This window comes from Onychostoma macrolepis, chromosome 23, assembly GCF_012432095.1.
Source record: "Onychostoma macrolepis isolate SWU-2019 chromosome 23, ASM1243209v1, whole genome shotgun sequence".
Lineage (NCBI taxonomy): Eukaryota > Metazoa > Chordata > Actinopteri > Cypriniformes > Cyprinidae > Onychostoma > Onychostoma macrolepis.
In genome coordinates, this window is record NC_081177.1 from 7,342,480 (window position 1) to 7,358,008 (window position 15,529).

Genomic DNA, 15,529 nt, shown 5'->3' on the forward strand with positions numbered 1-15,529 from the left:
TAATTAGTGAACTGAGAGCCACCAATGATGACAGTAAAACACACAAAAAAAGTTTTGTTTTTCCATTTATTGATTGGCATAGATCTACAAGCAAAGGCTAATTAGGACAAGTACCTCGAAAAGCATTATGCTTGTATTGCATAGATTAGGTCAAACACATTTGCCCTCATACTAAAATACTGAAGTCACACTGCAGTTGTCAGTGTTTTAAGAATGTGGATATTTGCACTGATTAGATGAAGTGAAGATTATTCAGTAATCTTTGACCAGGATGTTTGCGACTCCATGCACCTGAGTGAGCTGAAGGCAGTCCAGTGTTGCTAGAAGCTTCTGTGGGCCGGACCGTTTGGGAACAACTGTCTCTGTCAGACTCACTGAGGCTTGGTATGCAATATCACTGAAAGAAAGTATGAAAAAAAAAAAGTTATTTCAAAATTTTATTTTGATTGTCCACTTTAGACATTCTACTAATGTCTAATGTCTTCCATCTTTATTTGACCCTCTAACTCTAGCACTCTCTATTCTAATTTTATTTTATCTATCTGTCTTCTTTTTATAAAAAAAAAAAAAACACATTTGACCCTCTATCAATTGCATATTTATTCTCTACCTGCTAGCTTTTCTTGTAAAACTAACACTAGGTTTCTTTTTTTCTATTCTATCTACTTGTTTCTTATAAATAAATAAAAAACACTAGGTTTCCTTTTTTCTATATTCTATCTACTCGTTTTATTAAAAAAAAAAAAAAAAAAACTTTTTATGTGTACTGCGTTAGGCTAACCAAGACTTGTAATAGCACTTGCATGTTGTTGCTCTTTTGTTGGTTTTGATTGCCTCTAATGTCCTCATTTGTAAGTCACTTTGGATAAAAGCGTCTGCTAAATGACTAAATGTAATGTAAATGTACTAACAGTAAGTAACTTTGCAACTACATGTCAACTAGCAGTCATTAGAGTATTAGTAGACTGTCTGTTTAATATCTTCTAACACTTTATATTGATGGGTCCACAACATACAACATACTGACTATGAGAAACTTTGCAAGTATATGTCAACTTATTCTACTAACCCCAAACCTACCTTACTGAGAGTTAGTAGACACGTAGTTGCAAATTAATGAGAATTAGTTGACATGTAGTTAAAAAGTTACTTATAGTTTGTAGAATGTCTAAAGTGGACTATCGAAATAAAGTGTAACATAAAATTATAAATGTAAAAGTTATATGTATTAGTATTACAAAAAACAGTTTGACTCTGGATGTCTTACCCATAGTGAATGGTTTTGACATGCTGCATTCCCAATCCTTCAATCCGGAATATGACGTTCCTCAGCACACAGGGCAGTGGGTTCTGGAACTTGATTTTGACTTTCAGCTCTCTGCCCAGCACAGCATCACATACAGGCTAAGAGAGAAAATAACACACAACACAAGTCACATTAATGCAATATAGCCATATATCCAACATCATGTGTAATCTCAATATACAGCAAGTCATGTGAACTCACAGTGATGATGAGGTCTGGTGTGCGCAGCCTGAAGCTGAACTGTTTGGCCAGAGTTTGACTAGTCTCAGTGACCAGTCCAGAGAGAGTGAGTATCAGTGCCGCATGATCCCCCAGAAGGTGCTTATAGGCCTCATACTGCAGCGTCCACTCCAGAGTCTGGACTATAGAGCCAAAAGATTCATACTACATAAATATTATGAGTCTAAATACATTATGACTCAAAAATAAATCTGAAATGTACAGAAGTAAATTTTATTTTTTCATCTAGATTTTATTCATTTTTATAAATTTTTATTACAATCTGAATTACCAAATTAAATGGAATATAAATTGTTTTAGTCTTTGAAAATATGCAACACCATACCAGTATTATTTTAGTATTATTTATATACTATAGTATTTACTAATATTTTACATTTGCATTTATTTTTATGTATTTATATAGTTTTTATTTAGATTCAGATTCAGTTTTAGTAATTTTGTATTTTTGTCATTTTCTATTAATTGTTTATATTCTTATTTATTACATTTCTACAATTTTTATTTCAGTTTTACTTAACATTTCTAATTTTCAGTTATGCCTGTAAAGCTCAAGTTTGTAATCTCATATTTATGTTTTATTAGCAACAATATTTCTTTTTTACAATTCAAGTATATTTGAGCACAGTTCCAGTTGTTGAATTAAATGGACTTAAAAAGAAATAAGTTAGTTTAGTATACAACACTTTCCCAGTGTAGTTTTAGTATGATTTACATACTATTATAATATTTCCTAATATTTAGAATTAGCTTTTATTTTCAGTAATTTTGGTCGTGTGTGTGTGTGTGTGTGTGTGTGTGTGTGTGTGTGTGTTTTCATTTTTATTATTAGTTTTTATTTTCGACATATTTCTGTACAGCTTTAATTTTTTATTCAGGTTTGGTTTCAGTAATTTTTGTTACTTCAATTTAAACAAAAATTTAAAAAGTCACCTGGGCAACCAACTGAAATAAGTTTTCCATCGAAAATGTATATTCTATTTTAAGCTTTGTTTTAATTAGCAAAATAAATAAGTAAATAATACCAATTTTAATAGTTTTAGTTAATAATTGTTTTGTATTGTTAATGTGCTGTTCTGCTGGTGAGAAGTTGTAAGCTTTGTATTCAGATCATTATCGGATGGATTATCATCTCTCACCCTCATGAGGCTTGAGCGCAAGGCTCATCTGGTCTTTCTTCAGGAAGGTCCTGTTGACTACATTGTGGTACGTGACCGACACCTGGCTGTTGAGATGGAGACTGCGAGGTGAGCTGCTGTTGTTCTTCAGAACGATGGACAGAACAGCATCCTGACCAACATATGGTCCTTCATCCTCCATAGCAATATCAAGCGTCACATCGCTGTCACCGTCGGGAGAGTAGGTGGGTCGTTTGGAGCCATATCTACAGGCTGTTTCCACAGCAGTGCGCTCCTCCAAAGAACCTGACCAAAGAGGTGAAAACCAAAGAGAAGGAATGAATAGAATGATATTTAAAGTCTCATTGTTAGTATACATATTCATAAAATAGACAATTTATTTTCATAAATGCTCAGCACGTGCAAAAGATTTGGGTTGCAGTGAAGTTAAAAATGTTTTAGAAACCACAACTGTACATGTGTTTCAATCAAATCTTAAAGATTTTTGTTTTTATAACTTTTAACCAACAAATATGTTATGCTGTTGTAGGATATCATATGGGGGGGGGGGGATGTTTTGATGTACAGCACATTTGCTTTTTAATTAAATTATAATAAATAGATCAATTAAATTAAATTAAATTATATTTTAAACAAATAAGTAAGTTAACCAAGGCATGACGTTAAGTTTTTGATTTTTTAATGATAAAAACAAAACAAAACAAAACAAGTAAACCAAAGAGTGACGTTAAGTCTTCATGTTTTAAATTTTGATGAACATCACATTAGTTGCATTTTAATTGTCCTACATAAATAAATTTGACAATGACAGATATAAAATAAAAAGCAAAATAAAATAAAATAAAGAACTAATAATAAAATAACAAGCTTAATGTGTGGTTTAAATATTTGGATACCAACAATCTGGATTAAACCTCCCACAAATGCATCTTGCTATTATATTAATATTGTGAAAAATATTTTTTTCAAGTGACAATGTCAGTAAAATTTTAACCAGTGATTATTTCTATTCAAAATAATCTGTATTTTTTCAAATGAAGCATTTCAAAAACATGTAAATGTTTCTATCATGTGTAAGTGAAAATATCTCAGCTGACACAACATTATTTCATGAGGATTTTCACCTTCTGCATATTTGTAGAGGTGCGTAATGTCTACACGTCCATCTGAGCCGACAGCTTTGGTGCTGATGTAGCGACCTACAGCACTCTTGTCAACCCGAATCACAGCAAAGGTCCCGTTACTTTTGCGCTGCCAGTAGACTTTATCGCTGTTCACCTACAAATAAAAAGAGGCAAATATGTAGCATTAACACCTACCATATTATAAATCTATAAATCTATGTAGTAAAATCAATTGTGATGAATTAGCATACCTCAGCGAAAACGAAGGGTGTGTCATATTTGAGGTAGACCTGTCCGCTGCGGACTGCAGCAACAGAGGTGGGGCCGCAGCGGAAGACGCCCTGGCTGGTCTCCTGAGGAGTCGCATCAACAACCTGCCAACCTCCGAAACCAGATGGCAGGTCCGGCCGAGCCATCCAGGCCTCATTCCACACGTGGAAATTCCTACATACAGAAAAGCAGAAACATTGAATATTAAACAAAATTTATTAAAATAACAATGAAGCCACAACTTATCTGATATCACAAATGGCACTTCCATATTATAGAAATAGGACAATTAAAGATAGTGTTACATGAATCAGGGTAGTAACCTAAAACTAAATTATTCACTAAAAAATATCAAAAATATTTTTTGTTACTTGAAATAAAGTAAAAAATGAACTAACATAAAATAAACATGTAGTACATGGCAGTAGATAACATGTTTTTGTTAGTTTAAAATCTGGCCATTGTTTTTAATGTTTTTATTTCAGTTTATGCAAACAAAAAACTAATTTTATTTGTTGGTTTTCTGCATAAAACTTGGTGAAATGATTCTAGTGCGTGTCTGAGTACTTTTGGAATATTTCCAGCGCATTTTAACAATACTGTGTATAACAGTTTGGATTGGTACATTATTGAAGAGATTTAAGTGTTGTATAACATGGGTAGCTCTCTGCTACTTTCATTTTTAAAAAGTAGCTCTCGAATGAAATAAGGTTGGAGACCCCTGCTCTAGGTACTTACATATATGCTGTACATGCTTATATACACAAGAGAATAGAGATTAAAAAAATTAATAAGTAGAATTAAATAAAAACTTAATGTAATATACATTTACAAAAACGAATTAAGTAGAATTAAAGTAGAAAAACAAAGTAATATGCATCTAGATGTAGTAAGCAGAAAGCTTAATGAACAGATGTTCACATTAAGTAGGCTATGCTTAATGTACTATATAAAATTATATGTATTTTTACATGATGAATACCCAGTCAACACGTGAGATCACGTGATGATCACAGTGACATCACACCATTCTCATACGGTGATACTCACAGTGTGAGTAATATGTGAGTTCATTGTGAGTTCAAAATGTTGAGCAGGTTGAAAGGAGACAGTTCAAATATTGGTCACTGGGGGGGCATTCTACTTCCTGTTTCTCAACACTATCGCAGTGATATCACAGTGCTTTCACATGATGAGCTCATGAGTGCACACCCAGCTAACAGATTTCTATTATAAGAATCTTCTCCAAACATACAACTGACTTCCAGACACAGCCTTAGATGAAATCAACTGAAATAAAAGAAGACATTAAATCTCTCAAGATCTCAGCAGAGAAAGATTAAACAACTCCACAAACAGCATCACCAGCTCCACTCATTACTAACCAAGGGCGCGTTTCCCGAACAACGACATAACTCGCTGATTAACCACCATAGTACGATGCATTGTTTTGGAAACGAACTAGCTAGTCACGACTGTTTCCCGAACACGGTCGCATCTCTGTCATTTGGGTCGCAACCCAGACTGACTTTATTTTTGACATCTACAAAAGTGCTTATTGAGAATTAGATGTTTTATTGTTTTGTTTGTGGTTACCATCAAAGTGATTAGTGTTTGCTTTAGTTGGGCTCTTGACCCTTGACTTTATAATATTGTATGTTTTGGGGCTGCTGTAACTGTGTTTGTAAAGCACATTTGTTTTGGCAAGAAACACTAAAAAGAGATAGATTTTTTTTTTTGATTATACAGTATAGGATCAAGCAGTGTAGTAATTTATGAAGGATTTTAAAAGCATGATAAGTCACAAACATTTTGAACAATGGTGTCATTTAAAAACAAAGAGAGACATCAAGAATTGGTGTATGAAACTCAACAATGGTGACAATCAAAAGCTTCATGCTGCAATGCATGCTGGGTATCTAGTCTCTGTGCAGTGAGTACACTTTGACCTTACATTGTGACCACAGTATGAGCTCACATTGAGGGTGCTGTGAGGTTATACTTTTAGCTCACTGTTACCTCACATTGTGACCACATCACGAGTATCCTGGGAGATCAAATTGTTGACTAGGTATTCTGTTTAATATTCAAGTTAAAAATATAGCCTATTTTATTTCAACTAGTTGGCAACTTTTCGTATATCCACGTTGTTTAATTTGATGTAATAAACTAAAATAAAAGAAAAAATAATAAAAACTGATACAAATGACAAAAACACAACAAAATTTATCAAAATTTCAAATGAAAATGACAGAAAATATAAAACTAATTCTTAATATTAATAAGCTAAAATAGAATCTGAGTGATAGTAAAAAAAAAAAAAAATAAAAAAAAGAATCTTACCAGATTGAATCACGGGTAATGTTTTTAATCTCTTCAAGATTCTCATCTAAATAAACATCTGTCGTCAAGGAAGAGTCAGTGTCGTGAGCAGAACTGAAGTTTGAGACTGGACGAGTGGGAATGCCAAAACACCGCAACACTGTGAGGGAAAAAAGAGAGAAACATCAACAAAATGAGCCAGATTTCATTCCCAACCCCTCCATTTGGCATAAAAATGCCATTTATATCTGGATGTCCATGCGCATTGAAAAGACAAGTGTAAACTAAACTCGTTTGTAAGCAGAATTCGCTGTAGCCTGATACCGTTAAGAAACCCTTGGATTTCACATCAATTCATCGTGAAAAATCCTACTAATCAAGCGTTCTACAATGAATATCTACGTTATAACAGGGGTATTTACGAAAATGCAGAACGCAGTGAGCGCGCTGTGGACAATAATTTCCTAAACTCCAATATCCACATAATTTTTTTCCCGTAAGAGTGGGCCATCTTTAAATTGAATGTGTCTGGCTTGATATTGCAAACTGGCATGTCTTACCATAGTATTTTAATGTAGTATCTTAATTATGAACACACTGGTTTGTAGTGCAAACACTTTTACCGTTTACTGCGCTTTGTTATTCTTCTCATTATCTCCCTATTGCCTTTTTGTATATTTGTATATTATTGTTTTATTATCTATGTCCTGTCCTGTTGCTGTCATTCTGCTGCACTGTGGAGCTTCTGTCACTATAACAAATTCCTCGTATGTGTAAACATACCTGGCCATTAAAGTTCATTCTTCTTCTTCTTCTTGCTCTCCTTAGGACCAGTTTAGGACCAGCACATGACCAGCTAAGAACCAGCTTAAACCACCTCAAACCAGCAGCTATGCTTCAAAACATACCTAACCAGCATATGCTGTTTTTTTCAACAGGGTGGAAGCAAAAACTGATAGGTAGCATTTTTCGCTGTCGAATCATGATACTAACTGTTTTAACGGGAGGTAGCAAAACCTGACATGGTAGCACAATTTTTCAGAACACCCTGGAAATCTCACACATTCACAGAAAACGGCTTACTTCCGTGGCTTTTCTCTATTCGCAGCATCTGTAATCATAATCACGATTTTTTTATTATTAATTGTGCACTAATTTTAATGTTATGTGGGGAAAATAGATCCGAACTGTTGTCTGGATCTTGATGTTGATGTGATGTGGTTATTTACTTGATCAGTTCACAGTGATCATATATTAAGTGTAAACAGGCCTCTTTTAAGTGTGTAAAAATTCACTTTGACAACAATTTGATTAGAATTATTTACAAAATGAATGTCATGATTATTCAATTTGATTAAGAGTATAATCGATAAATGCACAGATGCTCCCTATGTGATTTCGCCTAATTAGTTTGCTTCACTATCTATGTTTGAAAGTGGCAAAATAAGCACTAAAGCATTATCTTCACACTATTATATCACTTTCAATAATGCTTAGTATCTTACGTGTGTTAGTGACTCCAGCAAAGACCCAGCACTGCCCATATTTGACAGGTACTCCTCCACTGCTGTGGTACTGTTTCAGGATGGCACTGCTGCCGCTCCAAACTGTAGGAGAAATTCCCCCCTCACAGGTCTTTTTCCAGTTACCCATCAGCACTCCATCATCATCGTTGGAATTAACCTGAAACATTGGCAATATTATGTCATCTGCTTCACATCATCACGATTCATTGTTCATGAATAATTTTCAGACTTTGTCAGATATTCTTACACAACAGCAGAGCATGGAAAAATCTGGATGCGGGTAAAAAGACAATAAAGACTCACCATGGCAGATACCACTCTGACTACATTAATAGGATCTCCCCATCCTGAGCAAGACCCACCACTCCTCTCCAACACAAAGAAACACGCAGCCAAGACTCCTTCATCAAACTAAGAACCACAGATCACAATTTGGAAAGATTGAAACAAGAAAATACAGAAAATTAAAAATAAATCCCAATTAACAAGTTTCGGTTTCCAGAGTGATCTAGGAGTATATTTTTGGTTCTCAGAACGTTTGGTTGTGCATGATGGTTTTGGACAATGTTCTGTTTACCTCTAAAGTGTGACAACCTTTCTGCAACCATGTCTCAACATTACATCAATAATCAGCTGACAAGTCATGTCTTGTATTGATCCACTGTTAAATGATTGATTAACATTTACACTTGTGGCAGACACATTTATTCAAAACAGCTTACATTTCAGACTATACATTTAAGCAGTTCATGCATTCTCTGGGAATCAAACACATGATGAACATTTTCCCAGAATGATGATGAGAATTCTCAAAAAATAACTGATCGATATCAGGAAACATACGTTTTACTAAAACATTTACACAACTATTGGATACATTTGAACACACTTCTGTGTTTGAAATTTTACCTGTCCAAAATTCCAGGTTCTGGTACCGATCTGTTGCTCAGTTCCATAGTAGATTTTCCCCATATCATTCAGTACATACTCAGCTCTCTCTGCCTCATAATTCATGTACACATTGTCATCTGATGAGAGCAGAAAGAGAGAAAGCTTACATTTTATTTTCATTATTCAGTGATAGACACCCACAGTGTCCTATTGTTTTCTCTCTCTTCAGATAATACCTTTGCACCAAGGGTTGAATAGCACGTAAATGTCATTTTCAGGAGTGTCTGGTGAAGTGGCCTTTCCCGTTGGGCAGTTTGTTACTACATTGAGTTTGTACCGTCCAACACAAGCAGTTGGAAGGGAATAAACCGCCAATCTGATTGTGGTTTTTGCCTGTTCAACAATTTTTGCCTCCCAGGCATCTTTCCTGAATTCCGACACCAGTGGAACAATCACAAAACTGCCCCTGTGTACTGGTAAGACATTTCCTGTAAAACACACATACAAAAGCACGTTATTTTTCATTTTTCATCAGATAATCAGAGATGGCTGGTGTGGCAGGTGTAAACAGGATCATGCTTGAGAACAAGATCACAACAGTAAGGACAGTAAAACCATGACTGACCAAGTCTCAGCTCCAGGTGAAGCTGGTCTCTGTTTGGAACAAAGGGTCGAGAGAGCTCAATAGACATCTGGAAACACTGTCCTCTACGGACGATCAGATGATTGCTAAAGAAAGCATCTGTGTGATGCTCCTGTCGATTCTGTCCTTTCCTGGTCTTGATCAGATCAATAGAACGTACCTGCAGTACAGCACCTAAAAATCAGCCATATAAGGAAAGTTTATTAAGAGAAACTGAAAAACAGAAACAAACAAACATTAAAGTCTCAAGCTAATTTAGGCGTTAAGTGTTGACAAATCAATCTGTATGCTGGTTTCAGGTTCATGTGCCCCTGATCAGATGTTTCCTAGAATGCATTTCAATGTATTTAAAAGGATAGAGTGAGATAGTGTGCAACCATTGTGAAACATATAAAAACATCACAAGTCAGAACAGGCTGAAGGACTGTCAGTTGGTGGATGTAGATACAGTTCAAATATTTTGTTGTTTATAACAGTACAAACTTATTTTACAATACTACAATAACAGTATATCAGCTTTGTCTGTGTAACATAATGGCAATCAGACCTTGTTAATATGTACTACTGAGATGTATTTCTCTTACCATTAACTTCTACATGAGGATTCCTGAGAGAAAAGAGAGAAGTGTTATTTAAACTTTCTACTAAACAAAGTTTACAGTTTATTATTATTATTATTATTAATTTTGGTGCAGTTTTTACATCAAAGATGTACGTTTTCAAAACTCAAAATCCAAACTGATCACACTTGTAACACTGCTAGTCAATCTTTCAATGTCAGATCTCATGCTTTCATTACAGTTACATATATTTTCAGTCCACATAATCATTCATTTCAAACAGGTAACGTAATGAGAACATTTGGTTTAATCACTGAATAAGAACGCTATGATCGTCTTGTTTAGTACTTTTAATAATCAGTTAATTAAACAGCAGTGCAAGATACTATACCATATGACTTAGTCTGTGTTGTAGTTTCACCAGTTGAAAACACTGAATTTTTGATGATCTGTGCTGAGATTAGTACTAAGAGTTTTGAAATTGCTTGTGAAAATTGCACAAAATTGCACCATCTGTATTTCAGATTATTAAAATTAAGATTATATGCTAAATTAAACCAGATCACAATAAATAAATAAAGATAGATAGATAGATAGATAGATAGATAGATAGATAGATAGATAGATAGATAGATAGATAGATAGATAGATAGATAGATAGATAGATAGATAGATAGATAGATAGATAAATAGATAACTTACATGTTTGCAGTTCTTGTTCCTGAATGTATCTGAAGAGTGTATGTTCCTGTTTGTTAACGGAGTAACTGCACCAAAATGACTTGAACTCAAGTCTGGAAGCAATTCTATGATGCTTATCTTCTGAGCAGCTATGGTGTATATATACAGATCTTCATCTCCACCCCATCCACAGCTCAGAGCTCAAGAGCGTGAAGAATCTCCTCTATTATGACAGAGAGAGTTTAGTGTTTAGGATGAATCTCACCAGGTATTTTTATCACCTTATTTAAATATGGCAATCTTTACAGTGACTTAGATTAAGGTTGGTCACATTTGTAAGGAGGAGTAATTAGAGGTAATGACAGCATAGAATAATCATTGCATTTGAACTTCTGAACCACCTCATTAACAAGACATTAACATCTCATTAAATTCTCAGCTGATAAGCAGAGCTGTCAGTGAGGATTTCTGTAATGAGGAGAAGGGCATGATTATTTTTACAGTGATGAAAGAAATGGCTAATACCGAGCCTCAAACACGCATGAGTAGTGATAACCGGCTACATATGACAAAAATGATTAATGACTTTGACCTTTCATGACCTCATAATAATATTAATAATATCCATATGTGATCTTTGATCTCATAATGAGTTTCAGATGCGGAAATGGGATGGGATGAGATATGTTGTCTGGCCAGTGGTAAAAACCATAAATGAGCTGTCGAGTAATGTTTTTGAAGATTTTATGGTGCGTTTTGAATCTTCCTCATAGGAACATCTGTGGGGTACCCCTCCCATCTGCAGCGCGCGTGTCTGGTTGCGTTCTAAGGTGCACTCTCTCTCTCCCTCTGTCTCTATGGGATCCGTGAGAAAAACAATAATGAACAAGCAATATTAAAAAGTAAAAGAAATTAAGAGATCAGTTTTAAGACACACGCCCGCGCTCACACATATGTTCTGTTGGTTGTATACAGTGGCGGCGCTAGGGCGGGGCTTGACGGGGCTATAGCCCCATCAGAAACTTGCTTAGCCCCGGCACAGCCTATAAACAATTGGCAATATGGGGAAGCGGTCAAGCAAACTTTGCGCAAGACGGTGAAAGTCAGTCAATTCACTAGAGAAAGTGAAAGTAAAAAAACTGACGGCTAACACTGCATTAATGGCACATATTCTCTCTGAGACAACGAGAGACGAATCTGCTTTAACATATGCTGATAATGGTATATAACTGTCTTAAATTATTCCCTTAATATTTCTCTTGTGGCTCATGAAGTGAAAACATGAGAAGAAACGTATTTCGCGTTAAACAGGTTGTTTTTGAAAATCGGTGCATGAAATAAAGCTTCTCTGAATTTTCATTGATGACTGCAGTGTTAATAATAATAATTATAGGCCTATAATTCATTGTTTAAATTAATAGACCTGTTTAAAAAAAAAAAAAAAAACTTTTTCAATGAGGAGTAAGCAAGCCTATTTTATTATCATGCGGTGATGCGCTATGAAATTATTGCGGGGCAATAATTTCATGTAATTTAATAATAAAAGCAATCTAAAAATAATAATAATAGGCCTAATAATAATAAGAATGTAACAGGCCTACATTAAATGGAAATGCTAAATCCTCTTAATATTGCCAATTTGTGATGCTTTTGACAATATCTCTGGCTATCATCGACACGTGATACGATGCAAATCAGCACGGGGAGGTTATCGCCCGCAATGCGTGCTCGTGTGGAAATAGTTTTATGAATTGTCGGCACTATCTATTGTAAATGGTTAGAATTTACCATGTTTTCCTAACAGTTGGCATTGAGTGACTGACATTTGATGGTCAGAAAAAAATTACTAGATGTGTGTAAAAATAAATAAATAAATAAAATAAAACAATGAAAAAAAATAAAAAATCCCAACTTTCTCTATATTCATTCATAAATTATATTACTTTGTAAGTGTCATATTTGGCAGTTGGCATTATAAGTTATATTACTAATAACAGTGACATATGAGTTTAATACCACAGGAAAAATGTTAAATATGCCTTTTTCGAAGCTGCTGTAGCCTATATAAAAAACTGATAGCTAAAGTTAGGCGTTCATTACTTTCTCTCAATTTAATTAGTTTTTTAGCACCCCCTCTGAACTGTTAAGCACCCCCAACAAAAAAATCCTGGACCCACCACTGGTTGTATAAAGAATTTAAATAAAATAGGTAACATGGCTATCAATGAGAAGAGATTAAAACAATAATTGTGAGCATGTCCAGACATGTCAGATTTCTATGTTTTCCATAGACAATTCAATTCAATTAATTTATTTGTATAGCTTTTCACAAAATAAATTCAAACAGTTTCTACATTACCATATATTTAGAACCTTTAATTTATATTTACGTTATATTAATGAATTTTATACTGTATCATCCCCTAAACCTACCCATCACAGTAAACTTTCTTCATTTTTTGTTTTTTTATATATTTTCATAAACATCATTTAGTATAATTAATAATAAAATAAAAAAAGCTAATTTATTTTCATTTTTTTATTTAATTAAAAAAAGTTATGCTCATGGGTACAATCATTTGGAGTATCACTACACTCCATAGACACTCCATGACACTCCATAGACAAAATTATTTTTTTACTGTACACCTACCAAAATTCTGCATACAACCATTTTTAACAAAATATTGTTTTTAAGCGACAGACAAATGGACAGACAAACGTACATATATTTTTACCTTGCTTGCTGGTCTTATGCTCTTGTAAAGTGCATCGACACACAGCGCAGATGTTCTCTGGAGCTCTTCCACTCTCGCGGGTTTGTTGCAATTTCACTTTATTAACGTTAGTTAGTGTGTAATGTTGTTGTTTGAGCATAAACAATATCTGCAAAGTTGCAGCGCTGAAAGTTCATTGCAAACAGAGATACTGTCGAATTTTAAAATTCTGGAAGTTTAATGCCTACAAAAACGGCTGGTAAGGGACTACAACGACCTACTTCCCGGGTCTGATACATCATGGACCCAGATAAACCCCGCCCTCGGGAAGATGTAAGGAAGGGGGCGAGGCCATGCTGTGCTGCTTTAGAGAAGAGGAAGATAAAACTAGGGGTGCACGAAAAATCTGTTCATATATGAATCGCGATTCTGTCTTCTAACTATTCTAATGGATTCACAAGTTTCAAAATTAATGTTCTAAAACAGCCGTTCTTAATACTGTTCCTTGTGTTGCCCTGCTCTGCATCTCTCTCACTCTCTCTCTCTCTCTCATTCAGATCGTCAGATCAGCTCCAACAAACTGTTCCAATTATACATTTTCACATAGCAATGAGAAGCGTTATACATGGACGCGTATGCGGTTGCCATACTGTATTAAAGCTTTAATCAAAATAAAACCATTTATTAAAAGCTAACATAAGCAGTAGCATAATAACAGCATATCTAAAAGTATGAGACAACAAACAAACAAACATACATTAAGAGCCATGTTTGCACAGGTTCTGCGCGATCCTCTTCAATATCCTCTGCGTCTCAATTGGGCCCAAATTGATAAGCAATATAGACGACGCCATTGTTTACAACACTACTGGAGCACATGCAGCTGAGCTGAGGGGCGGGACATTTAGACGCACGTTCGGCGGTTTAATGAATCACAACACACTGAGCCAGCTAACCAATCAGAGCCCATCACGTATTTCTGAGGGAGGGGCTTCATAAAAACAGAAAGAGACAGGGACAGAGCAGTGTGGAATAAAAGTAAATTATATGAAAAATAATGCGTTTTTAAAAAAACGAAGCATGAACACATGTTAGACTGCACCCCATAAACACAATCAAGCCTAGAAAAAAAAAAACAGTAAACCACCCCTTTAAAAAGCACAGATCAAGCTAAATGAAACAGATGTGGGGCCTCATTTATAAAATGTTGCGCAGAAACCGTCCTAAATTTGATCTTACAATCATTTCTCAGAAATGTGTACGTGCGATTCATAGAATGAACGTACGAACAGAAAAGGAGCGTACACGCCTCTTTCAGATGTGAAATCTATGAATTGCAAATTATCTTGAACTTATGTGCAATTGAATGGTTTCAGCTCTCTGCCTTGTAAACGACTCCTAATTAATATCATTAACATATAAAATATCACCAATCATGATAATTTAGAACAGCGACCTGCAAGAACAGCTTACATTTGAAAAAATCTGCATTACTCCGACAATAAAAAGTGCATAAGTCTGCTCGGACCCTGACGTGACGCTAAGCACTTTTCCACGTCAAAGACCATTTTTATAAATATTAGTGGTGGGCGGATCGATCCTAATATCGATAGTATCGATACCAACGTTGGTATCGGTATCGGATCGATACTAGCCTGATTAGATCGATACTTTAGGTTAATTTTCTCTCCTCTACACATAATATATTGCTTAATACATTCAACAAAGAATAGGCATGTATGTGTGTTTATATAACGCTCTTTTCACGTCTAGTATGCAAGCATTACTGCATTAGTGTTTTGTTATGCCATTACGTGACTCAGCGGCTCCAAGCGCGAGCGGATATTATTGGCTACAGCGAGAGATGATGGAACGGTAGAAATTCGTGGCAACAGCAACAAACTTATTCACCTTTTTCAATGTGGAAGTAAGCTTTTTCATAGACTGAATGTGCGAGACTTCCACTTCATTAGGCACGGTAGGGAAATCGTGAGAAAAATAATAAATAATAAAAACAATAAACGGTAAAATTATTTGTGCTATCCACCGTGTGTTTATAATTAAGTAATTCATTAAAATAATATGGTAAGAAGCACCAGTTTGCAACACC

General features: G+C 34.9%; 1 protein-coding gene across 4 annotated transcripts; it reads right to left on the minus strand.

Moving 5' to 3' along the window:
- Positions 1–77: 77 nt before the first annotated feature.
- LOC131532267 (protein-glutamine gamma-glutamyltransferase K-like) lies at positions 78–14,186 on the minus strand. Of its 4 annotated transcripts, none has more exons than XM_058763785.1 (15): positions 14,177–14,186; positions 10,724–10,925; positions 10,046–10,068; positions 9,444–9,635; positions 9,055–9,306; positions 8,837–8,955; positions 8,231–8,338; positions 7,907–8,084; positions 6,423–6,561; positions 4,061–4,253; positions 3,810–3,963; positions 2,686–2,970; positions 1,508–1,668; positions 1,268–1,404; positions 78–397 (listed from the first exon to the last, which is right to left on the minus strand). In XM_058763785.1, coding segments are annotated over exons 2-15 (2,088 nt in total). In that variant the 5' UTR covers positions 10,726–10,925; positions 14,177–14,186; the 3' UTR covers positions 78–252. The 4 variants fall into 4 exon arrangements, with proteins under 4 accessions (XP_058619768.1, XP_058619766.1, XP_058619765.1 ...); XM_058763783.1 differs by lacking the exon at positions 14,177–14,186 and adding an exon at positions 12,491–12,534 and having other exon boundaries at positions 10,724–11,557; XM_058763782.1 differs by lacking the exon at positions 14,177–14,186 and adding an exon at positions 11,652–11,887 and having other exon boundaries at positions 10,724–11,557.
- Between the last annotated feature and the right edge of the window lie 1,343 nt (positions 14,187–15,529).